Here is a 26,770-nt window from a genome sequence, read left to right as displayed (position 1 = left end):
TTCGGTGTGTGTGTGTGTGTGTGTGCACGTACTTTCACGTGCGCATGCATGTGCCCCATGTCATGTAGTGTAGTTTATGTGGAGAGCTGATGTGCAGCCGTGATCAAAGCAGCAATATTGATCGCGTGTGGGTGTGTGTGTTTGCGCGCACGTGTGTGTGTGTGTGTCTGTGTGCGCACCCATGTGTGTGTCTGCGCATGCCGCAGGAGGGATCATTTGGGCTCATGACACCCAAACCCACACACAGCAGCGGTGCAGCCCGTGGGCCCCCCCAGCCCTAATGAGTTGCATGGTTCACCTCTCTAGCGCTGCCCTGCTTAGCGTCCACACACATCGTATGGATGTATAAGCAACTCGCCGGGGAAAAACGTCAAAGGGAAAAGAAAAGCAGGGAAAGAAAGAATCCTATTAAAAACAAATATGTCCTTTCCTGCAGTCGGAACTCATCTTTGAACTGTAGAGGAAGGTACAAACAAACAAGTTGCCTTTTTCCCCCCACACTTCCGCACTCTCTCTTGCCCTCCGTCTCTCTCTCTCTCTCTCTCTCTCTCTCTCTTGCTCTCTCTCTCTCTCTCTCTCTCTCTCTCTCTCTCTCTCTCTCTCTCTCTCCCCCTCCCCAATGCCATCTCTCTGTACCTCCCCATATATATCGCTCTCTCTTTCCCTCTCCGCCGCACAGTGCAGCGCAGTGTCCCTCGCCCATCCCAATCTCAATAATGCATCCTTGTCTTATGTGTAACCATCACAGTGGCAATGTGTTTACACCTTGTGACCAAAGCGCGGCGGATCACAGCCAGACACACGGAAACTCGCCTCGCCTTCCACGACAGCCTTGGCAGGCTCCCGTCTCTCTCTCTCTCACACACACACACACACACACACACACACACACACACACACACACACACACACGCTCCCACACACTCGCACACCGAGACAAAACTTGCCGTCACTCCATCCGCGCCCGGTATTTTCCTCCACGGAGGGACCCCCCTTCTCAGAATGAAAGACATGTCTAGACGCCTCTGAAATATACATCTCGGTACACACACACACTGGGAGCAGGGCTGCCTCATCTTAAAGGAGAGACGCGGGCAAAAGAAAAGAAATGAATTTCAAAGTACACCGGCATGTCCTCAGTCAATATCCGGCACCAGGGCCCTGCCTTATTTATGAAGCTGGCGCTTTCATCTGCAGCCTTGTTGTCTATCAGCCACATGCACAACCCAGGCTGAGCTCCGCGCTCCGCTACAAACTCACAAGGAACTACATACGCACACACACACACACACACACGCACGTCGCGCACACGCACAGGGGGGGCGCACGACGTGCATACACAAGCGGCACACACGTCAGACCGCTGACTGTTTTTATTACAATACACGCATGCTTGATGAACAATATTGGCAACAAGCGCAGAACAAAGAGAACAAACAGCGGTAGTTATGGGTTACGGCTGGATGCTTGCTCGTTGTCTTTCTTCTTACAACCCCCCCCCCCAGCCGCTATACGCACGCTTGGAGATCCAGATCATACTCTCTGCTGTTCCTAATTCTTTTTTATCCTCTGTTGTGTTAAGAAAGAGAGGGAGAGACTGGAAGAGAGGGAGAGAGGGGGAGAGGGAAAGAGAGAAGAGACAGGAAAGAGGGATGGACAGAGAGAGACACAGAAAGAGAGAGAGCGAGGGACAGAGAGAGTGGAAGAGAGGGAGCGAGAGCGTGCATGTACAATAAATGTTGTCAATCTAATTGCCGCAAGCATGGGGGCAAGGGGGAACTGCCATAGGGGGGGTCTTTAAGTAAACACCAGCCAGCCATTTGAACAGGGGGTTCGATATGGCTTTTCTCATTAAGGGCCAGGTCCTTTGGCGGCCGAGGGGTTGGTGTGGCTGGGGGGTCCCCAGGCTAAACTCCTCTCTCTCTCTCTCTCTCTCTCTCTCTCTCTCTCTCTCTCTCTCTCTCTCTCTCATTTAATTTAACGCCACTCCAAAAGGACAAGCTCACATTTATTTAAGCAGCGTGGCCCTGCAGTAGGCCAGACCTGGCACGCAGAGAAGGGGACATTTACTTAGCAGAGAGAGATGAAGAGAGTTCGTCTTGCCGAAGAATTGCGTCATATGTTTATTTAGAGCAGGCCAGCGTGCATTTGTGGGGGAGGAAGAATCCACCACATCCCACTTCTTCTCTTTTTTTTTTTCTTTTTTTTAAGAAAAACCATATTAATTAACTGGATCCTTATGATCTCGATTCTATTTGTTCTAATTCCCCATAGTGTAGGCAACCATGAGAAATGTTATTTTTTCTTTCAAATATGCCCCTAACTATAGTGTTAACGTAAGTGCTTCCCACTAACGTAATGCACCAATCATGTAAATAGATAGTCGTAATAGTTTCTGAAATCATAATAATGTGTGTTCCCGTAAACACAAACATGCATACTTAACTTGAAAAGAGACTGTGAGTTTGATTGTTGTGATAATGTGTTTTACATAAATATGCAGGCTAGGGTATGTTTTGTTTTGAAAAATGTTCAGTAATAACTTGAATCATTATTGATACATAATTAAAAATCTCTTCACAAATGTGTTCATTAATAATACTGTTGCATCTTTAAAATATAAGGGCTATGTAAGCTTTCGAAAAGACCTTTGTAAACCATGGTAATTGTCTTATTTAGACAGTGATTTTGTATTAGTATGTTTAGTTGCTACGTGCACAGTAAACAGAAACATTGAATGTTAATTATGTGTTTATTTTTAATTGTTCACAATAGCTGATGATTGAACAAATTTATACTAATTAGTTTAAAATAGTGAAAATGACAATGTGTGTGAAAGAATAAATGAAATTCGGTGTGTATTTATAAGAAAAAAGATTAAATATAAATACATTACATTTCATGAAACAAATGGAATGACTTTTACAAAACCATTCAAATCATTCATTCAAAATATATGTTATTTTCTTATTTGAATGAGACCATCCATAAGACATCATTGTCCAATGATAAATCAAGGCTGTGCACATGTGAAGCTTGTTCCATCCATAATGAAACGTATTGGACTCAAACTATGCCGTTAGATCGTGTATAAAGAAAAGAGGCTCCACTTTGCCTCCATCATGATCAGCTCCAACAAGTTACAAAGAAGATACCTAGAGGAAACCTGTATGTTGAGAATGCAACAATGCATTAAGCGTAGTAAGGTCCAGCACCCTTAGAAGGTTAACTCCCATTCTAATGGAATCATCCTATCATCCTTTCCAACGTAACTCTGTACCACCCTGCCAACGTTTTCCAAACCAGGCGAGTGTGCCTTACCTATTAGTATAAAAAGAAGAGAAAACGGTTTAAAAACAGTGCGTAATTGCACGCCGCCAATCCATGTCACCACACATTAAGAAGGCTGTTTGTCACTTGTTCTAACGTTTTGTCACTTTGAGACTGGAAATTAGCCGTGCACCAGCCTCTCTCCCCCACCCTCACCTCTCCTCCAGCACGCAGCCATCAGCCGACCCCATCAGACAGCATGCCAGTGTATTTAGTTGTCATAATGAGCTGTCATGCCTGATACCCAGCACAGGGACACTGGTGCATGCCAGCCCTCATGTTCCAGTCTCTCTCTCTCTCTCTCTCTCTCTCTCTCTCTCTCTCTCTCTCTCTCTCTCTCTCTCTCTCTCTCTCTCTCTCTCTCACTCTCTGTGTTAAACAAGAAAGCCACCTTGTGTGTTTGTGACAGGAGACCTTTTATGCTGTTTATTTCTTCCTAACACAGGCACACACCTAACACACACACACACACACACAATCTCCCTCCCCCACAGAAACACACACACACACACACACATCCATGACATTGATCTCCAGGTCACTCATTATCCCCTCCATCCCCCCTGTCCTGTCCCCCCCCCACCCCCCCACCCCCCCCCCTCCTCGGCCCCAGGGCGAGCCACTCTGAGCGGGACGTGGTGATGAAGCGGCAGCTGGTGGAGGACCTCCGCACCAGGCTGAAGGTGCTCCAGGACGCGGAGCGGAGCCACCGGGGCCAGGTGGAGGAGCTGGAGAAGAAGGTTAGAGACAACGGCTGCAGCGGTGGGGGGGGGCTGTGGGAGCAGCTGGAGCCGCTCAGCAGATGGCCTTGTAGTTCCTCTGATGTTGTAGATGTTCCAACAATTCCATTGAGTCTTACTCTGCATTTTTCCCATAACAGTGAATTGTAGTAAAAACAAATGACAGAGGGGTTATATCAATGTCTCCCTGCTTGTTTTGGGGATTTTTACTGATTCTCAGTACAGTACATGATGTAATTCTTTTTTTTCTTAGCTTTTTTTTCGCTTTTCTCTATAATACTCTTACTATTTACTATACTGTCCAAGATGCTAATAAAAACTACTGCTACTTATGCTCAGCCTCACCAGTACGTTGCTTTGCATAAAAGCGTTGGAGGAACATGATTTGGATAAAAAGGACTAACTGAACATTTGAATATACAAACAGAGACCTAAGTCTATAACCCAGCTTGCATCTTACACCTCCACCGTCTCCCCCTCGGCCCCAGGTGAAGAGCCAATCAGAGGAGGCCACCAATAGGAAGGCCTTCATCGAGTCCCTGAAGAGGAGGCTGAGTGTGGCCGCCTCAGAGAAGAGCCAGCACGAGACCTCCTGCACCAAGCTCAGAGAGGAGCTGGAGAGAAAGGTACACACACACACACACACACACACACACACACACACACACACACACACACACACACACACACCTCTAATGAGACCGGTCACGTTGTGTAACACAGCCCTAGCCCTATAAAACATTAAGAGTGACCCGTTGAATACGATATTCTGGCCCCTAATGAATCTGCTCAGATGTAGAAATACAACCCTTACTCTAAGCCTACATTTATCTTTGACCTTTACATCTTAACGAAAGGCCTCAAGACTACTTTTCTATTTGTCGCAGCCTTTTGTTAAAATGTATGGCCGTGCAATATTAATGGCTGTGCATATTGTATTCCTCATACTTTACATGAACATAAACATATCTCTTTTAAACGATTGTCTTTAGTCGATTGTCCTTTGTAAGCCCTCTGTTGACGTTTAGTCTTTAAAAGGGGATGCCTGCATCTGTGCAGCACTCTCAGTGGCTTTTGTGTTTGAAGGGTACTATATAAATACACTCTGCTTGCCTTGCCTGGAGAGCACCAGGAGACGGTTCTCCGCCGTGTTCACCTGCACGTCTCCTCTTCTCAGGAGAGCCTCCTGGAGACCCTGCAGGCCCAGGTAGGGGCGGGCCAGCGCGCCCTGGCCCAGCTGGAGCAGACCGCCACCAGGCAGATGGAGGGCCTGACCCAGCAGAGCTCCCAGGCCCTGGATGTTCTGCAGAGACGGCTGGGCCTGGCGTCCTCCCAGACGGAGCAGCTCCACGCCTTCGTCAAGGTAACCAGAGGAGGGGGGTGGGGGGAGGGTTGGGATTTGAAAAGGTCAGGGAGGGGTCATGGGTGGTCATTGGTGGTGGGTTTTCTGTACCAAGTTTAGAATTAGTATTAATTCATCTTTATGTCTTGGTCTGTTGTAATGCAGGAAAGACGTATTGGAGGTCTGCATGAATCAAGTTTGATTGATTGATCTGTCGGAGTGGCCTGAATACCACACTTACACTGTGTAAAAGTAAAGGGCTTTAAGTATCAATACAATTATAATATAAAGTATAAATAAAATATAGGTTATTGAAAGGCACTTTTTTTTTCTTTGATTTTTGTTTTGTATTGAGCCGAAATCTGTGTTATCAATAGTTAATTCTTGACACTATCAAATGAAATATCACCATAAATCTCATTGTTTTATTTCTTGCCGGTGTCTATATTTAAAAACCGTCAAAAGGGTAGAGTTGTTACTGCACTGTGTTGAGAAAGAACACTAATAACGTGTGTATGATGGGTACATGATCACATTTGAACGTTTAACTCAACAAAAGGACAAGCAAATAAAAAAAGATGCAAAACAAGAGATTGCGATGATCATCAACAGCGGGAAGATGTTGACCGCCTCAGAGAGGCGTACTGCTGCCCCCCACAGTCAGCAACACACACTTTCAGAGATAAGAAAACAGGATCTGCTTGATTCACTCACTCAAAGTGTGTTATTATCCAGGATATGTTCCCTGGCTAGATAAGGAGATGGATCGTGCTCACCACTCACCACAGACCAAACCACCACCGCAGGCAGGCAGGGGAGTCACTGGGAGTGGACCATTTTGGCTGAGATGGAATATACGTCCCACTATGACAGTGACAATGAAGAAAAAGCACGCTTTTTTTCCCCAAAAATTAAATAACAATGTACTCCCCCCCCCCCCCCCCCCCCCCCCCCCAAACTCAATGTCAATTTACCAGTGGGACACAATCAAGTTAAACACTTAATTCTATTTAGTTTGCAGTATATTGAAGCCTTCCCAAGTACACATAGTGGGGTTGTTAGTGTGACTTTGTACCTGCGATCGCACGTGTGCGTGTGTGTGTGTGTGTGTGTGTGTGTGTGTCGTGTGCACGTATGTTATGCTAGAGGTTATGCAGGGGGGGGATGCAGGGGACTGCAGTCAGCATACTATAGGCCTGCTGGGACAAGGCTTTGCTGTCTCCATCTTCCAGACCTAATCCACCAGTCCCTTCCACCTCGAGTGCGTGTGCGTGTCTGCATGTGCGTGCATGCGTGCGTGTCTGTATGCACATCTGCCAGTGCCTGATAAAGGCTGAACAGCGGGCTCTGCTGAGTTGCGACATGGCGTTCAAGCGGGGGGAGTGCATCAAGGTGGAGGTGGGTAATGGCCGCTTCGCTGTTCAAGTACCGCATAGTGGACACTGTTGTTTATTGGCCGATATTCACAGCATTCGTCATAGCTTTAATGTCTTGTCCGAGCCATGTCCGGGGTGGTGTGGTTCGCCTGCGTCGGCCTCGTCCCTGCTGAGGTTCACTCTAAACACAGAAGATCTTATTGTTGGTTGAAAAGGAATTTTCCCTCAAACGATTTTTCCTTGATGCGATTATTCCTATGTACATAATCCTAGCCACCAGCCCACAAGCCATGATCAAGTGCATCAATACGCATACCTTTACACACACTAAGAAATCAGCCACATTATACGTTCATATCCACAGCTGCTGCCCATGTACATGGACACACACACACACACCACACACACACACACACACACACACACCCACACCCACACATAAATACATAAATCCATACATATGCATACATTTCCAAATGTACCAAATGTTTCCTTTCCTCAGCTGTTGTTTCCCATAACCCCGGGCTGGCGGGGTCGCTGTGCTGTTGTTCAGGCTTCACATCATTGTTGTTTCCCCTCTGGCTCCTGTGATCCCACATAAGAACACAGAGGCCTCTGATTGGTCCACCCCACGTCCAGAGGAGATTTACTCTTGTCATGTATTGATCACTACCGCAGGGCTGTGTCTTTCTGTGTCTCTGCACGGGTGTGTGTCTGTGTGTGTGTTTGTGTGTTGGGGTGTGTGTGTGAGTGTGTGTGTCTTTGGATTTGTGTACTATGTTTTGTGTGTGTGTGTGTGTGTGTGTGTGTGTACATGTGTGTGTCTGTATTGTTTGTGTGTGTGTTCCTTTGTGTCTCTGGTGGTGCTGGTGGAGTTTCTTTATGGTGCACCAAGCGAAACCCTTTTGGCCCCCCCCCCCCCCCCCCCCCCTTCCCTGCACGCCCGGGGGCTTTAGGCACTGTAGTTGAACTGCTAAACAGTCCTCATGAATAGCGGGACTACTGCAACACACACACACACACACTCACACACACTCTGAGACACACACTCTACAATGAGCCGTGGCTAAGCCTCCGACGGTGTTCTTGTTGTTTGTCCGATGAAATTGAATTTTTATTGACATCATTACTCTGCACAGTGGTTGTGCTAAGCAGTGCAGAGAACAAATGTTTTATTTTTAAAGGGATGTAGTCTCATCGGGAATTTTGAAAAATAACTACATGGGTTAATTCAATTTGCGAATGAAGTTCCTCCTTAACCTGTTTGTTTCCCTTATTAGAAAGGAACAGTTGCAGCCTTGTCGTGTGTGTGTGTGTGTGTGTGTGTGTGTGTGTGTGTGTGTGTGTGTGTGTGTGTGTGTGTGTGTGTGTGTGTGTGTGTGTGTGTGTGTGTGTGTGTGCGCAGGCTTGTAGGCTTGTGTGTCCCACCGTGTGAAGCCAGTGCTAGCTTGTTATTAAAAAGGGCTTCCTCATTTGATCTCCATCTGAGCACACTAATCCCCCTCCATTCTGAAGCATCCCTTGGAAATACTGTGATTGTCAAACAAGGCCTTGATGAGCTAAGAGCTCCTAATTTGCGGGCACAGACACACACACACACACACACACAAGGCCTTAGTCGCTCACCTAGGGTGTTGAGTGTCTCAAGGCTGAGAGCGAGTGATAGTGAACGCAGCCCTAATCTCCTTCTGGATTATCCCACATGCAGGGTTTAGGTCAATTGAATGTAACCCTTTGCAAGTGACAGTGAATATCTATTAGGCTGTAAAGAAGTCCAGTGGCTGGCTAATGAGCCGTTGGGATCTTAGATAGGTTTGGTGAAAGGGGCTTCAGAGATCACGCTTTCTCCATTATTATTTTTTTTATTGTGATTGTATAATTTAGGTGTATTTAGTTTTTGTAGATAGGATGATGAAGTCCGACCAACCAGAACGTGCATTTGGCCTATTGGGTTAGCAGCGCAGTGGTGAGTTGAGACATCAAGCTACAACCTCATCATCCCTGTTCTAAGAAAATGTGTAGATGTGTCCTCTTTAGGAAAGTCACTCCCAAATCGAATAGTTACGATCTTGATGTCTCTGTTCTTTTGTGCTGTTGCTTCATGGCTACTAATAACCAGGCGCTGGCCTTCCGTCAGTCATATAGCCTTCCCTCGGAGACAGAAGCTGGCTCTCCTGCACAGAGCCAACCGCAGGAATAAAGATGTTTTCTCCCCCATTACACCAATATACCCACTTGTGGTAATCATTCGTCTCTGCAATGCCCATGTGAGTCTGTGTGTATGCGTGTGTTGTGGGATAATTTGGGGAATTGCAAGCCGCACCTTACTTTACTTTGCTTTGTGTATTAAAATGGACTGTGTTGTGCCATTGATGTTTTGTTGCCTGTTTTTTAATGTGTGTCGGTGTGTGTACAGGCGCGCTACAAGTTCTCTCTCTCTCTCTCTCTCTCGCTCTCTCTCTCTCTCTCTCTCTCTCTCTCTCTCTCTCTCTCTCTCTCTCTTCGGAGAGCGACTAGTCCAAGGTCAGCCTTTTTTCTTTCCTGCAGGCTTACAGGGGAATGATACGGAAGATTATTGCCTCGATCAATAAGCTCAAAATGAAACAAAGGGGAGTTTACTTTATTGACTTTCGCGGCGTACAGTGGCAGCTTTAACATTTAATTGTCTCCCTGTATTTAGAGCAAACTCCCATTTAGCGGCCGACCGCCGCGCCGTCCCAGGCCCTCCGCGCGTCTTCATCGCCCTGCACACGGGCGCCATTTGCAGCGGCTGCTCGCGTGGCTTAATTATTTACAGTGTTATGCTGCCCCCGTTGCACCGCGAGACAGTCAGAAGAAGCAAATAAATAAATGAATGGCTTCGCATCTCCAGCCAGCCCTCTGTGTGTGTGTGTGTGTGTGTGTGTGTGTGTGTGTGTGTGTGTGTGTGTGTGTGTGTGTGTGTGTGTGTGTGTGTGTGTGTGTGTGTGTGTGTGTGTGTGTGTCCCTCTCTCTCTCTCTCTCTCTCTCTCCCCGCTCTGTCTCTGTCTCTCTCTCTCTTGCTCTCTCTCTCACCCTCTCTGTCTCTCTCTCTCTCTCTCTCCTTTCTCTCTCTCTCTCTCTCTCTCTATTTCATGCGCCATCCTCCGTCAATCCTGTGGATATATTATTTTAATTTTTTCCTTGCCCAGCTTGGTGTGTGTTTGATATTGTTAAGACCATTCCCTGAGCGTTCAATCAAAGGGGGCAATATTTGTGTTTCTTTTTTTTGTTGTATTTATTTAATACTTTTGGGCCTGAAGTCCAAAATATTGGATTAGGGAATGCAAGGAAAAACCAGAGAGAGACTGTCAGACTCAATATTCCTCCATAATGGACCGGGCCTCTCTGGCACGTTTTAGATCAATTTAATTTATTGCTTTGCCAGCCGCGGCTATCTTCCATTTGTTCTGCTGGACGTTTTCTCTTTTCTTGTTCATCCATTTCATCCCTCTCTCCTCTTTTCTCCTCTTCCTCCTCCTCCTCCTCCTCCCTCTCCCTTCCTCCCTGCAGGCGCTGGCCGGCGAGATGCTCCGAGACGTTCAGGAGGTCAAGCAGCGGCTGACAGAGACGCGGACCAGGAGGAAGAGGAGCAGCAGGAGGCGCGAGGAGGCCGGCGCGGCGCGGCTGGCCCCCGCGGCCGAGTCCATGATCCGAGCCAAGTCCATCGCCGCCTCCATCCTCAACATGTCCGAGCGCGACCTGGCTGACATGTTGGACGGCGACCAGGTAGACGTCACGGAGCGAAAGGAGGGCGACTCCATACGCTGCCCCTCGGCGCTAACACATAAACACGCCAATTTAGCCAGTGTTTATCCGTGGCTCAACTCAAGATATACTATTGATCACTCCCCCCCCCCCCTCCCCTCCTCCCTCCCTCCTAACCAACGTTAAACATGTGGTCTACTGTCCGTCGTGGTAAATGCGGGCATTTCACCGAGCCAGCGGTTGAGACTTCAGCTGGGAGCCTATGGATTTACTTATTATCAGTGCGAGACTGAGGTTAAAGACGGGTAAGCGTTTGACCGCGGTTGCAGTGGACATTCCCTTGTTTCCCGGGCCTTCTCTTATTGATGATACATTGTGGATGAGCAAGCAACCGACGGCCGAGACCAGCAGTTTGGGTTTGTTATGGGGTTCCAAAAACTAGATCTAACGGCCTGTGAACTAAGATAGGAGTGGAACGGAGGGAGGAAGACACCGTGCTTCTTCGGATTTCAACAACCCCGTTCATGATGAGTCTATCTGAAAATACGACGCCACAGGTTTCAAAGAGAAAACTTTTCCAAATGTCCGGGGTTTTTTTCCTCTCTCTTTTTTTCTTTTACACTTTCTGACTTGGTAGGTTTTTCTACGGTGGACTCCACCATAGATCAATTCCTAGCCTCGGCGCCAATTAGCGGACCGGCGTTACAATCAGCCTCCCTCCACACCCCCGCGGGAACGCCCCCCCATCCATCACACGAGGAGGAGCCGGCCCACCGGGCACTTACTCACGCTTGAAACCAATTTGAGCCCCCCGCTCGCTGCCACACCGGCCACACCCTGCCAATGACAGGGCGCGCTCTCTCACCAGACAAAAGGTCCCTCTTATGGAGGCTGAGAACTCTTAACCTTTACCTTGTTCTCCTTCAACCTTCACCACCTCCTCCTCCTCCGCCTCCTCCTCCTCATCCTCCTCCTCCCACTGAATAGCGTGGCTAATGGCCGCCGGGGTCTTGGGCTCTCATGTGAGCGATTGTGTCTTAATTAAAGATCAGCCCCCCCCCCACAGGCGACCACACTTTAATTTAGTCTATTTCAGCGGGTTTTCAGTCTCCTGCAATGCCACACGCTATAAATACCCGGTGTTGGTGTTTGTGTGAAAAACATTTGTGTAAAAAAAAAAATGTTCCTCAGAGTTTCACTTATAAGACGAGTGGATAACCGTCAGTCAGATGTGAGAGTTATGAGTACCTTATGCAGAGCAGCTTCCCATTCTAAATTCAGCTGACAGGATCGACAAAACCCGACAGACATTTTCAGCTAGAAAGCCATCTATTTAAGACACGCACGCCCACGCAAGCGTGTGGGTGCGGAGGAGAAAACCAAAAGGCCAGTCACAGCATATGTTAATTGAAAAATCCCACGAATGCATCATGGGTTACATGGAGTAGGCATGTGTGTGTGTGTGTGTGTGTGTGTGTATATCCAGAGCGCAAGCCCGCTGGGGGGACAGAAGTTAACTAGAAGAAAAGCTGTTGTTCTTCTGGCCAAACAAGTTAGCAGTGAACCGCGCGGCCCTGCTAGGAGAGGCCAGCGCCAGGAGGACAGTTGGGAGTGGAGCACAGGGAGATGGATCACTTTATTTTAATATTTTGGATTGATATACAATTGTTATGGTCAAATGCACAATTCAGTTTACGTACACATTGTGGATCCTTAAAAAATGTAAAAAAAAAAAAAAGACTTGTTTAGTGAAAACATTAATGCATAGGTTTCATTGTGTGTCAAGCAGGATTTCTGTTCCGCTCTTGTATTCATCATATTTATATTCATGAAATCTAACGCATATCCTATGGCTGTTGGGAAGTCCAAGTGTTCTGGTTCTCTTGTTTTGTTTTGGTGTCCTGTTCATCCAGGCTAAAATGGAGATATAAGACTTATATATATATATATAAGAGATATAAGACTTATATATGCTGGTCCGGCTGAAAACAGGAGCGCTCAGAATTTCCACCTGTTCCTCTAGATGTTTTTCAAAGCTAACCAAAATAGAAAAATGTAATTTAAACACACTTGACCCTTAAATGCCAACGCGTACCAAACACACACACACACACACACACACACACACACACACACATAGTCCAAGCAATCAGTCCTGGGTGAGTAAACTGTAATGTTCTTGTTGTGTGTCTGTACGATAGTCTTTATAATTCTGCAGGAGGAGAACAAGGGGAGGGAGGCAGAGAGCTGGTGAGTGGCCGCGGGCTCAGTGGGCAGCGTGTTGTGGACTGATATTATGACCATAATTGCCGTGCAGGGTTTGTTCTGCAGTGAGCTGCTCATGATGGACAGAGGGTCAAGTGTGTTGTTACCGCCTCTGCCAACGGAAGCAACAAGCCCTCCGTCGGCTCGCTCTCTCTCTCTCGCTCTCTCGCTCTCGCTCTCTCTCCGCCCCCTATATTCCTACCTCCCTACTGCTTTCCTTCTCCCTCTCCCTACTCCTCCCTTTTGCTCTCTCTCTCCCGCTCTCTCGCTCTGTCTATCCTATATTCCTACCTCCCTACCTCTCTCTCTCTCCCTCTCTCTCTCTCTATCCCTATATTCCTACCTCCCTACCTCTCTCTCTCCCCCCCTCTCTCTCTCTCTATCCCTATATTCCTACCCCCTACCACTCTTTCTCTCTTTCATCGACTGCTTCCTCCAGACGACCCTCCTCTGTCTGCAGGGAGACTGAGTGGGTAGGAAAAGGAAATCTCACCATCAGACCCGCCCTCTTCTCCCTTTCTTTCTTGTTCGCTCTCTCCCTCTCTTACTTTATCCTTCCTTTATCTCTCTCTCCCTCTCTTACGTTATCCTTCCTTTATCTCTCTCTCCCTCTCTTACTTTATCCTTCCTTTATCTCTCTCTCCCTCTCTTACTTTATCCTTCCTTTATCTCTCCCTCCCTCTCTCACTTTGTCCTTCCTTTATCTCTCTCTCCCTCTCTCACTTTGTCATTCCCTTTTCTCTCCCTCTCTCGCCTTTCTCTTTCTCCAAATCTCTCTTTCACTATCTTTCTCTTGCTGCCCTCTCTGTGCTCCTTTCTGCCTCCTTCTCCTCTCTCTCTCTCTCTCTCTCTCTCTCTCTCTCTCTCTCTCTCTCTCTCTCTCTCTCTCTCTCTCTCTCTCTCTCTCTCTCTCTCTCTCTCTCTCCCTCTCTCTCTCCTAACTCTTTGGGCAGGAGTTGCTAATGAGGAAGACATGGTAATTAGCACTGGTGCTAACACAACTGGACCCCCATTGAGGATCGCAGATGACACACACACACACACACACACACAATCTGCATCTCAAAATTGGCTGTCCCTGGGAGGCAGAGCAGGGCGTGCGACATCGTGCAGAGCAGCAACACGAGAGAGAGGGAGAGGGTCGATTCATTAGCGCGGGGGGCTTACATAGCCACACTGTATCACTGTTGCCCTCTTCATTAGCATTAACAAGGCTACTCTTGCACCAGGTTTATACATGAGTGTAGCGCACACACACATGCATACACACCGCCACTAAGGAACCCTCCAGAGAATTTTCCCAAGGTCCGGGCTGCTGTGCCTCTCCCTGGAGCAGGAGACCAGTGGAGAACAGAGAGGGCAGAGGCTACATCATTTATGAATGAGTCATTTCATTAGAGAACGGGCTTCTTTTTGGTATTATTATAATCAGGGCACAGACCAACTGAAGTCGCTCTCAGTGAATTTGAAATGGTGAAATATAGTGTATAACTGAGAAGACTTACTAAGTTACTATAACTGTGATGTCTTCTTGTATAAAAGGTCCCGTCTATTGCAAGACGAAGCTGATGTCATGAGGGTTTGGAGTACGTCCCAGAATGTTGTGAACCCCACACGACCCCAAAGAACAAGCCTAGGATGATGATCAGCATTGGCAACATATTCATTCACGCACACTCTATTGTGCGTGAATGAATTCTATCCAAAGCAACTTGCATGGATGTTCTTTAACGTGTTATACATTAGCAAGTAGGGGTTAGGCTCAAGGATGCCTACGGTTACAGCGCAGATTTTGGGCTTCGAACCCATAACCTTTCGGCCGAAGGACAAACTGCTCACACAAACCCTCTCTCCCTGATAACGCTCGATCCTGGGCTTCAGCTGGTCCAGCGTTAAGTAATTGCGCTCTGGTCACGTGTTCTTCTGAATCGTTTTGGTTTAATGTTGTACGTGTGTTCTCATGTACAGGAGGAGACCGTGCCCAGTGAGGAGATACCGGACCAGGATTGGCTACAACACCTGCACCACATCCTCCAACAGAAGGTAAGGGCTCTCCCTCACCAGACGACGCAGAGATCTCCTCATCCCAGCTCAGGCCTTCATACTCCTAGGAGTTTGGAGGGCTGGGTTGCTCATACCTAGCTTAGTGTGTTAACCGTGTATGCACCAGGTTCGATTCCCGCCAGTTGGTCAAATGCTAGACCTCTTTCCCTCTGTCCATCAAACTCCCTGTCCGTCTTCACCATTCTGTCCAAAAAATGTAGTGCTGTCTTTAATTGTGTTGTTGATGATACACTGACGTAACAAGATATAAGACGACACTTGCATTTGTACCTGCGCTGTACAGCTCATATGAACAAACTATACTTTTGGGTTGGTTTTAATAACATTCGTGTCCAGAATTATAGTCTTATTGTTATTTTTTCTAACTGTGTTTTGAATCTCACACTGTGGAAATAATGCTGAATAGAAAAACCTGTCGCACTAACAAGCAACTAACGTGTTTGCTATGCGAGGACTATTCAGTATTTATTCATTGAGCAAAGCATTTATCCAAAGGGCCTTCCATCTCATTACGTTGGATACATGTCATTAAGGAGCAGGTAGGGGAGGGAGCCTCACTCCATGATGCCTACAGGTAGGCAGCGGTCTTGGGGATTGGATTCAGAATAAAACACCCTGCTAGTTTAACTTCCCCCAGTTCTTTCACAACCAACTATACAGCAACCCTCTACCAGCATTTTTGCAGACGGATTATAATGTATTTCTGCGTCTCCGTCTCCAAAACCCGAAACACACAACAGGCGTGTTCACGGAGCTGCCGCAGACAGCGGTGTGTGTGTTGGCGTGCGTTGGTCTGTTCCGGAGTTTAGCGAGTCAGTGTGCGTGTGCACGGCCACTCATCTGTGAGTGGATTCCTGAAGCCCTGCTGAAGTGCTGTCAAGGACGTGCTCATGGTGATGTGTGTGATTGAGTGTGTGTGTGTGTGTGTGTGTGTGTGTCTGTGTGTGTGTGTGTGTGTGTGAGTGTCTTGTCAGCGCATGCCGCGGGCACTCATGCGTCGCCTCCGCACAGCGACACACACCAGACTCTGTTCTCTTCCCCAGATCTACTCCTGACCTCTCCAACCCCTCGGCCCCTCCTACACACACACACACACACACACACACACACACACACACACTACTCAATCCATGTTTTTCGCTTCTAGCTGGACAGCTCTTGGGTCCCAGTTCTCTCGCTCTCTCTCGCTCTCTCCCTCTCTCTCTCTCTCTCTCTCTCTCTCGCTCTCTCTCTCTTGCTCACTCTCTCCCTCTCTCTCTTTCTTTCTTTCTTTCTTCCTTTCTTTCTATCTCTCATTCTCACCCTCTCTCTCTCTCTTTCTCTCTCCCCTGCCTCTCCCTCTCCCTCTCTCCCCTGCCTCTTTCTCTCTCTCTCTCTCTCTCTCAGACCCTGAGGCAGCTTGTTAGTGGGGAACTAAATATTGATTGGGCGGGGGCCTGTCGATGTCGGGAGAATGAGCTAGCATCCACTAGAGACCCCGCCACCGGCAGCCTGCTATCGACATTTTTCAGTGGGCAGAGGAGGGTTAGGGGATGGGGGTGGGGGGGGGGCGGGGGGGGGGGGGTGGTTAAGGAGGAGAGAGGAGTGGAGGATGACAAGGCTGAGACTAGCCCCTGGTTTGCAACAAGGGACCGTTGGGACAGCCAGACCTCCCCTCTCCCCTCTCCCCTCTCCCCTCTCCCTCCTCCCACACCCCCTGGACTTTTTCCCGCCTTGATCACGTCTGTTTCGTTTTTTGTTTTTTTTTATGCTGGTGGTGTTTTGTTTTTCTTCTTCTCCGCTGTCTGTCGGCCTTGTCTCGTACCTCTGGTGTAAAGGAACATGTCACATCCAGGGCTGCTGCTGCTGCTGCTGCTGCCTGCTCCCTCCCACGCTCTTGTTCGCCCGTCTCTCCTGGGCTTTATTTATATATTTATCGCTGTTGTTCTCCAGGAGCGATCAAACACACACCAGGTGTGAGGTGTCCTCCTGTGCTTGGAAAGAAGACATGCGGCTGTTTGTTGTTTTTGTTTGTTTGATTGCTTGTGACCATGGGGTCATTTTGTCTGAGGAGATCTCCGATGTGCTACCGTGCGCTAACCGCCGCGATGAGCTACCCACTGCGTCCCGATCAACTGGATGGGAAATGATTTTGTGTTGTGTTGATAATCATGGCTTCTGCATTTCATCGGCGTATATACAAATCAGACTCATTCAAACAACTGTAATAAAGCCGCAGCCGTGAATGCAGATTGTCTTGAGTGGAACGGCCCAAAATGGACGAGTCTTGCTCTGCGGTTTCCAAGCTGGTGTCGGGCCGTACACGTCCCACGTACTTTTCATTTCTAATTAGTTTGATCTGATCTTGTAGAAAGTGGTTGATCTCCATAGCAACAGGGCGGGTCTGTAGCGTACGTTTGTACGACCCCCCCCCCCCCCCCCGCCTCTCTTCCCATTGGTTCTCCCCTGTCATCGTATCGGCAGAAGGTCTCGCCATGCAGAACATGTGTGGAGGGAAACTGCCTGGCCTGTCACCCCCCCGTGTGACACTAATAACGCACACTCCTAATCATGATGTGATGCTGGCCCTCACGGGCATTGGTACGTACACACTCATGGACGGACACCCGCGCATTGTCTACCTCGGCTAAAGAGTGCCAGTGACAGAAATAGACTGTGAGAAAAGAGATGAGGGAGGGAGCGGGAGAGGGGGAGAGAGAGATCCATGGCCATGACTGACTAGCTGTCACTGAGACGATGTGTGTGTGTGTGTGTGTGTGTGTGTGTGTGTGTGTGTGTGTGTGTGTGTGTGTGTGTGTATGTGTGTCCACATGTAGCTGTCTACACGTGTGTGTGTGTGTGTGGGACCCCTCTGTGGAGCCGCTACGCTGCTGTCACCACGTGTGATCCTAATGGAGCTGCCAGAGGGACAGCACTTTATTATCTCAGTGGCCCTGTCAATAGCTCAGCCATCAGTCAGCCCGCCGCCCCGCCGTCCACCCCCCGGCCCTCCCAGCACTGTCCCTGTCAGCATCGCTGTCCTGTTGACATAACAAGCAGAGACCTCCGCCACCACACGCTAGTTAGCGGCCAGACAGCAGGGCAGGCTGACAGAGAGCACCGCCGCGCAACCAAATGGTCCCTGCATGTGAGACATATGAGGTGTGTGTGTGTGTGTGTGTGTGTGTGTGTGTGTGTGTGTGTGTGTGTGTGTGTGTGTGTGCATAGTATTGTGTGCTTGTACTCTGTTAGGATTTGTGTGTGTCTGTGTGTGTGTGTTGTCGGTGTGTGTCTGTGTGTGTGTGTGTGTGCGTGTGTGTGTGTGTGTGTGTGTACGTGTATCTATTTGTGTCTATGCAAGTATTGCATGTGTGTACGTGTGTGTCTGAGCGCTGGTGTGTGAGTTTGATTTAACGCGCCCCCTTACCTGCGGAGCGGCGTCGGTGATCCACCAGGGGGGTCCGGGAGCGCTAAAATGCCCGGCCGGCCCCCCAGTGTCCACTCGCAACCAAATGAAACATTGGCTTCATGGCCGCTATAAGTCTGAGCTCCTCTGGTGGAGATAATGAAATCACCGGCTAGCTCTCCCAGCAGAGAGACAACCCTACCGCCATCACAACGTGCTAGGACCCCCGCCCAGGGACACACTGGGCCATCTCATCATTCAGCAGGACAAACGCGTGTGTCTGTCTGTGTGTCTGTGTCTGTGTCTGTGTATGTGTGTGTGTGTGTGTGTGTGTGTGTGTGTGTGTGTGTCTGTGTGTGTGTGTGTGCACGTATGTGTACATGTCAGTATGGACAAACTCATATACTTGCCTGTGGCTGAGTGTGTTTGTGTGAGTGTGTGCACGCTTAAGTGTGGCTATGTGTTTGTGTGTCTCTGTGTCTATGTGTGTTTGTGTGTGTGTTTGTGTGTGTGTGTGTGTGTGTGTGTGTGCAGGCTAGTGGGGAAGATGGAGTGTCCACGCGGGGCCACAGGGTCCGGCAGCGGGGCCGGGGAAGCATTGATTTAATTGCCTTTGGTTTATTTGTGGAGTCCTAATTATTGACTGGAGGTAGGATTTAATGGGCTGCTCTTTATGAAGACAGGGAAATGACTGGCTTCTCCTGCTAGCCAATAATGAACAGAGGAGGAGACCTAGGTGTTCATACTCTCACACTCACACACACACACACACACACACACCTATAAACACAAGATTCCCCTCTAGATCATTTTTTTAACTCAATTTATCTTCACGCACACACACACACACACACACACACACACACACGTGGACAGCGAACTCGAGTCTCACAACGGCACAATAACATTTAAGAAGTCATTGAGTGTGTTGGCTTGTTTTTATGAGAGGACAATGGCTGGGGTTTTACTGAGGTGTAGGGAGCGCAGGGTGGGTGGTGGTGGTGGTGGTGGAGGAGGAGCGGGCTCTGGAACGACCCCCCAGGGAGAGCCAGCTTGCGTGTGATCAGCGCCGGGTCCGTCACCAGAGCCTGGACATAACGCTGATGTCTCCCTGGCTGCGGAGCACGCCTTCTGATGACCCCGCTGCCTGGCCTCCGCACGGGGACGCCATACGCCTGGAACCGGCTGTGTGACGAGAGAGGGAGAGAGAGGGAGAGGGAGAGAGGGAGAGGGGGAGGAGAGAGAGAGAGAGGGAGGGAGTGATGGAGAGAGAGGGAGGAGGAGAGGGAGAGGCAGACTTTCAGTTACATGGATTTAGCAGTGAGAAGCGAGGGAGGGAGGGACTTCTCATTTCCCTTCCATGTTTCGTATATTGCTTTGCCAAATTCTTAGTCAAACAACTCAATATTGATTCTCCTTGTCTTTATTGTCGTTCTCCTTGCCACGTTGTTGGTCTTCTCGCTCGGGGGGGGGGGGGCGCTTCACCAACGATCACAGTCGCTACTGAGGGAACACAAATTGCCTTGCGATGGACACTTGCAGATACGCTACAAAACACATGACCCCTCTCTCACAGCCCTCGGCCTTCAGCGGCTCCCTGCTCAGAGGGGCCCGGAAGGACAGCTGCCTCTCTTTTTATGGAGACCTTGAGCTGCTGTTTACTGCGCAACCATTCAGCGGCTCTTCATCCAAAGCCACTTACAGCCAACTCAGATACAGGTCATTAAGAGAGCCGCTAGGTCGGGGGGGGGGGCGGGGGTGGTTAGCGCATCTTGCTCAAGGATGCTTAAAGGTACCGCCGCAGACACGCAGGGATCAAACCCTCGGAGCGACTACACTACCCTGCATTTACATTCACGTCACGTAAGAGACCCCTACTCCCCCCCCCCCCTCTACCCTTCCAATCACAACAGCACGGCACCAGCGTACGCAGCTCACGGCTCCTCTAGAGGAGAACGAGCTGCGCTGCGTTCTGTGTGTTGGGGGGGGGGCCGTGTGGCGGGCGGGTCCCTCTCTGGGGCGCCACTTTGGGGCCGTATTAACGCGTTCTGCAGGAGCGGTGCCACGACTGGTAACGGCGGGAATTAAGACACATCAAAGGCTCTGCGTCGCACCGCCAGAACGATCTCCTTTTGTCTCGCACTCCTCCTGTGTGTGTGTGTGTGTGTGTGTGTGTGTGTGTGTGTGTGTGTGTGTGTGTGTGTGTGTGTGTGTGTGTGTGTGTGTGTGTGTGCCTGTGTGTTGGCACGCTGAGGGGCCCCTCAACGTGCCAACACATACGCACACACACACGTGCGCTGCCTCATTATTCTGCTGTAATGACAAGCAGCAGTGGCTTGGAGTCCCCTCTCCTTCCTGTGAAGGAAAGTGACTCTAATTAAGCCCCATTTAATGATTAGGCTAATTAAATCAGTCACGCTCTCCTCTTCCCTTTCTTTTCTGTGTGTGTGTTCGGTGTGTGTGTTTTGGCATGTGTGTGTCCGTCTCTTTGTGTGTGGATGTCTGTGTGTGTGTGTGTGTGTGTGTGTGTGTGTGTATATCTGATCTGTGCCTGTGTTTAAGAGTGTGTCTTTGCATGCGTGTATTTGTCTGAGATGGTGTGTTAGAATTTGTGCGTGTATGTGTGTGTCTACTGGAGACTCACACTGAGCCTTTGTACTGTAAATATGTGGGTGGTGTGGTGGGGGGGGGAAGGTGTGTGGAGATCCCCCTGAGAGATCTCACAGGGCTCATTCAGAACCAGCCTCTGTATTATTTACACTTGTCACAAATATCCAAATATCTCATTTAGCCCTTTACGCTACCTTTTTCTGTGCTGTGTGTGTGGGTGTGTGCGTATGCTAAGCTTGCATGATAAATTAATCATTCAATTGACACAAACAAAAGCACAAACATACACACCCACAGCAGAAGAACATTGTGTGTGTGATGAACCTGGAAGGTTCTGTACTATCCTGTGTGTGTGTGTGTGTGTGTGTGTGTGTGTGTGTGTGTGTGTGTGTGTGTGTGTGTGTGTGTGTGTGTGTGTGTGTGTGTGGGGCACACTCTCTCATTTGTTTTCTATGAGAGAGGTCGTGTTCAGTTCGAGCCCTATTGTATTATGATTATTACAAAGACTTTGTACATTTTGTTCATTGGATGGAGATGGCACACACAGGTTTAACATATTTTCATATTTATCATCAGGTGTCATCAACATTTTGCCATTTGATGAACAGATTGATCCATTTAATGAAAAACACACAAACACCATGATTGGACCAGACTCACATACGTAGTCACACATACACATAAATGAACAAGCAGCTGACACTCATTTGATTTGGTATTCGGAGGAACTCTAGGGGTTCATAAAGGTGAAGGTGTTGAAGTCGTGCATGCAGTTTAAACCAGGGCTTGTGTGTGTGTGTGTGTGTGTTTTAAGACCCCCTGCTCTTCTACGTTGATCACCTTGTCCTCAACACCTAATGAGCAGAAGACAAAGACCCGGTGTTCCTCTGTTTAATCTGCAGTGTATTTAGGTCAGACACACACACACACACACACACACACACACACACACACACACACACACACACATGCACACACACACACACACACACACGTACACACACACACGTACACACACACGTACACACACACACACACATCCGAACACACAGACCTGGAGTTTCCCAAACAACATATCAAGAATAGGAGAGCATTTTTATTTTTTTTTAATTACAATATCCACGGCCCCAAGTGTCCAATTCCCTTTCATATCAGTCTCTAGTGGCCTGAAGGGAAGGAGAGAGAGGGGATCTGCATCACTGCAGCGCCGCTAGGTAATTACTGAGGAGGTAAAGAGAGAGAGAACAAGCTTATCAGTGCTTGGAAGATACTTACCTGGGCCCTCCTTTTGCAAATGTGACATATTCATTATGAGGAATAATCAAATGCAAGGCTTTTTTACCAGGGTGCCTTTGTGCTTCTCCTTAGAACACGCGGCTGTTGTTTTTTATTATTCCCCCCGGACGATATGAATTTGATTTTCAAACAAAAAGTAGGAAGATCAAAGATCAGAAAAGGCTTTTGTCGGTTCCCCTGTGATCATGAGAACTCAGTGTAACTACTGCCTTACCTTGAGCACTGGCCTAGATCGGAGACGGCATTGTCTGCAAGGGGACATGGTTATTATACCAGTTAAAGCAGGTGATCCAGACATCCGCATCGGTGTAACTAGGTGGCAAGGATCTACTGGGATAAGAAAACGGATTAGGCTCTGGCAAACATTTTAAGGAAAATTACAAATTGACTTACTTTACCTAATGAGAAAAGTAACTTGTTAAGAACACTTTTGCGTTGCCAATAATGAAATCCACTTTGCTATTCCTTCCGCACGTCTGTACAAAAAAAGTTTATCCCTCATCGATATGAGGGGTGATATGACTGCATTTGCTGCCTGCTATAATCCAAACTAGTGTAGGTGGGTATACTGATTATTTGCAAAAGTCTTCAAAGTATATCTTTGAGGGCACGTTTCACTGAAAAACTCCCCATGTCTTGCTTTCCTAAATGTGCGTCAAAAAAAACCCAGAAGAAGAGTGCAACTAATGCTTTATTTTCATTTTTTTACTTTTAAACTAGTTTTTCTCCATCAAGTGTCTTAAAAATGAGTGCACAGGTTTACCTGAAATTCTTCCTGTGTGTAGCTGGCCATAAATCCTACATTACATACAATCGTGTTTGTAATGGTTGTATAATTACGAGAGTTAACCTTAAACCGGGAAACACAAACCCTAGAATTACGAATCCAACGACCCTATTAATTATGTCCACTAAAGGTCGATGGCTTGTGTTGTATCTTTGTGAACGCGCGCTGAAACACCTCAGACTCTTACCTTCTACGAGGTGGCTCTGTTTACAGTGTGTGCTTTCTCTCTGGACTCCTTCCCTTTTTCTTTCCTTCTCAGCAAATGGCCGCCCTTCAAAACAATCACACTCCTCCTGCTGAAGCGGCGCAAGGCCGAGGCGAGGGAATGATGGGTCTTTTAAGAAGTGTTTGGCGGTGTTTGTGTGAGGCCATTACCTGACAACGGTCGCCGGGGTGGTTCAACAGACGAGCCGAGCCTGGCCTCCAGGTGCGCCCGGGGCCCTTGAATACCCGGGCCATTTAATTGGCTCATAAAAATACATTTTTGTTTCCTAGACCCCCTTACCGGGCACCTTTATGTACACACACTCACAAACACACACACACACGCAGACACACACCCTTTCTCTTTCTCGCCATTCTCTCCATCTTTCCATCCCTCTCTCTACATCCCTCTTATCATCTCTCTCTATCTACCTTTCTCTCTCTCACTCTCTCTATCTTCATCTCTATCTCAATTTCTCCCTAGCTCTCCGTCTCTTTCTTTCTCTCCCTCTCTCTCTCCCTCCCTCTTCCTCTCTCTCTCTATCTCCATCTCTATCTCAATTTTTACCTAGCTCTCTCTCTCTCTCTCTCTCTCTCTCTCTCTCTCTCTCTCTCTCTCTCTCTCTCTCTCTCTCTCTCTCTCTCTCCCAGGCTGTCAGCAGCTCCCCATGCCGGTCCGTTAGCGTTAGCAAGAGGCCCGTGCGCCAGACAGAAGCGCCGCTCTGCAGGGCCTGTTGAATAGTAATGGCTCTGAGTTAGCCTAGCTTAATGTAAGCTATCGTGGCACTGCCCAAGGGGACAGGGACTCCCGCCAAACAGAGATTGCATTGCTTAGCACTAACGCTAGCGCTAGGTTGGGGGGGGGTGGGGGGTGGGGGGTGGCAGCCAAAGGGGACAAGGGGTACTAGCTTAACAGGCTGTAGCATATTGTTAGCGCACAAGGCGCTAGCGCCCGGTACTCAGGGGAGCCGGTGGAGCAGCTGTATCACAGCGCAGCGCAGACGGCCCTGCAGGGTGAATCGAGAGAGTCATTCATTCTCTCTCTCTTGCTCTACCCCTCTCTCTCTCTCTCTCTCTCTCTCTCTCTCGATCCATCCCTTTTTCTCTTTCTCATTCTCTCTCTATCGCTGTGTCTCTGTTGTGGTTATTTGCATTGCAGATATTTTTAGGTTTAGTTTATGTGTAACTGCACACTGTGTGTGCATGAGTGTGTGCGTGTGCGTGTGTGTGTGTGTGTGTGTGTGTGCGTGCGTGCATGTGTCGCTGTTTGTGTGTCATATCAATAACTTTTCATCATTTTTTACATCAATACAATTGCTGACTGGTAACCAAAGTGTCCAAACACATTGCTTGTTGTTGTTGTTGTTGTTGTTGTTGTTGTCTTAAGAAACATTATCCCACCACAGGTTCCCATACACCTGTACGTACACTTCTTCACAGCCTTAATGAACCAGATGCTGCTGTCTCAGTGCTGTGGCTCTGTCTCCATGTCAGTTTGTTTGCTTAGTAGTTAGTAGCTGGAGTTACATGATTAGAGAGTGTGTGTGTGTGTGTGTGTGTGTGTGTGTGTGTGTGTGTGTGTGTGTGTGTGTGTGTGTGTGTGTGTGTGTGTGTGTGTGTGTGTGTGTGTGTGTGTGTGTGTGTGCGCGTTTGAGAGCCTCATCTCTCCAGAGTGTGCAGGGAGAGCGATGTCTCAGCAGATACTGTGGTGTAGATCTCCCAAAGGAGTATGGATGTGCGTTTGATGCGCCCTGCACTGGTGGGACTTGGTTTCCTTACTCACACACACACACACACACACACAAACAAACACGCCAACACACACATAAAACACGTACACACACGACATGGATGCACATTCTGTTGTGTCATGTGAATACTTTTTTGGATACACACACACACACACACACACACACACACACACACAGGAAAACGTTGTTCTTGATATGTTCTTCCCGATATGTTCAGATATATGTATGAGGCCGTGTTCAGTCTGGGAAGTGAAGATCTTCCATCCGACCGGGATCAGATTTAGCCTACCCTTTGACTCCCTCGATCGGCCAAAAGAAAGTCCTGTGCATGAACGCTAACGTTAACCCTAGCGGACCAGTAACTCTTTGTGTCAGCTGCATCAAAATCAAACCACCCCCCATCCCGGGCTCAGAGGGGAGGTCCGGGTCGGCTCTCCTCCTCAGTGCTGCTCCTCAGTCCTCCCGGCGTCAGAGGGTTTGTTTGTTTTGGTCTGTGTTTCTCGTCCGCCTCCAAAGAAGTGGATTAAAAACAGCCCGGCAGGTTCAGAGCTTACCCTCTCCAACACCGGCTCTCGTTCCGTGTGGTGTGTCCTGTGGAGGTGTCTTTGGAAAAAAAACACACACAGTCCCTCAAACGTTTCTTCACGAGGCCGTCTGACCCACGCCGAGAAACTGTTGTCTCGCTGAGGAACTGCAGCGAACCCGCAGTCCAGAGATCTGCCAGGTGTCAGGGCACGGCCTGGTGCTTTAGTGCTAACCATTGTGGGTGTCTTTTGTTGTAGTACTGGCTTCTTTCCTCGCAGTACTGGGACTTTGTGTACTTTTTTTTTTTTCTCTCAAATCGCCTATAACCTCCACCCTCTCGCTTTCCCTCTCCCCATCCATGTCTCTCTCTCTTTCCCGTCCCTCCACCCTCCCTCCCCTGCAGATCCCCTCTGCTGGCCAGCTAATGGAGGCAGTGCGTGTGAAGATGAAGGAGAGGAAAGTGCTGACAGAAGAGCTCGCCGCGCTCGCTACACCAGTCAGCGAAAACGCCTGACTCCCCGGGCTGAGGCGGGAGGAAACTGTCATCCTCTCCCTCTCGCTGTCTCTCTCCCTCTCTCTCTCTCTTGCTTTAGCTCTCTCTCTATCACTCTCTCTGTCTTGCTTTATCCCTATCTATCTCTCTTGCGCCCGTTTGCATTCTCCCTCCCCTCTCTCTATCGCTCTCCCTCTCTTGCTTTAGCGCTCTCTAGCTCTTTCTCTCTCTCTCTCTCTCTCTCTCTTTCTCCCACTATCTCTTCACTCATTCTCTCTCTCTCTCTCTCTCTCTCTCTCTCTCTCTCTCTCTCGCTCCCCCTTGCTCTCTCTCTCAATCCCTCTCTCTGTTCCTCTCCAGACTTCTCGGCGGGGGGCCGTCGGGGCCGTGGCCAGGCGTTAGCTTAGCCTAGCGGCGGCGGCGGCGGCAGCAGAGCTAATATTTGCTGCGGGGCGGAGCGCTGCCGGCTAGCTCGCCGGGCCACTCACTCACCGCGCGGCCCGGCGCCACGTTGGCACCACTAGCCCTCGACATCTGTGTTAGCGCCTGGCGCACTCTATCTGTCAGACAAGTGGGGGGCCCTTTAGCGCCGAGCTAATTTACACCGCCTTCGCCATACACTCTCTCCCTCCCTCTCTCTCTCTCTCTCGCACAAACTCTGTGGGTCTCTCTCTCTCTCTCTCTCGCGCGCTACGTAGCCCTGAGGGTGATGAGGCAAGTGCTTATGCCGATGCTTAAGTTGGACATCTCCTTCTTCTTCCCCTGTTTCTCTCCCCTTCCTTCTTCTCTTCCCCTGTCGTTTTTTGTGCACCCACCCTGTCTTTTTGCACTTTTTCCTCCTCCTAATTTGGTGAGCATATGAAGGACTTCGGGGTG

The 26,770-nt window shown here is 48.8% G+C and overlaps 1 protein-coding gene across 1 annotated transcript in view; it reads left to right on the top strand.

Annotated features, from left to right (window-relative positions):
- The window catches only part of cntln (centlein, centrosomal protein), an 83,953-nt gene extending 57,183 nt beyond the window's left edge, over positions 1–26,770 (top strand). Inside the window, exons 20-25 of the mRNA XM_084465956.1 lie at positions 3,944–4,070; positions 4,559–4,696; positions 5,248–5,433; positions 10,320–10,535; positions 14,748–14,822; positions 25,805–26,770. Coding sequence (XP_084322082.1) covers positions 3,944–4,070; positions 4,559–4,696; positions 5,248–5,433; positions 10,320–10,535; positions 14,748–14,822; positions 25,805–25,915 — 853 coding nt within the window. The 3' untranslated portion in view covers positions 25,916–26,770. The remainder of the gene's footprint in view (positions 1–3,943; positions 4,071–4,558; positions 4,697–5,247; positions 5,434–10,319; positions 10,536–14,747; positions 14,823–25,804) is intronic.

This window comes from Micromesistius poutassou, assembly GCF_964030765.1.
Source record: "Micromesistius poutassou genome assembly, chromosome: 3".
In the NCBI taxonomy this organism is placed as follows: Eukaryota; Metazoa; Chordata; class Actinopteri; order Gadiformes; family Gadidae; genus Micromesistius; species Micromesistius poutassou.
The sequence above is the reverse complement of the archived record's forward strand: the minus strand, read 5'-3'. Positions and strand labels throughout refer to the sequence as shown.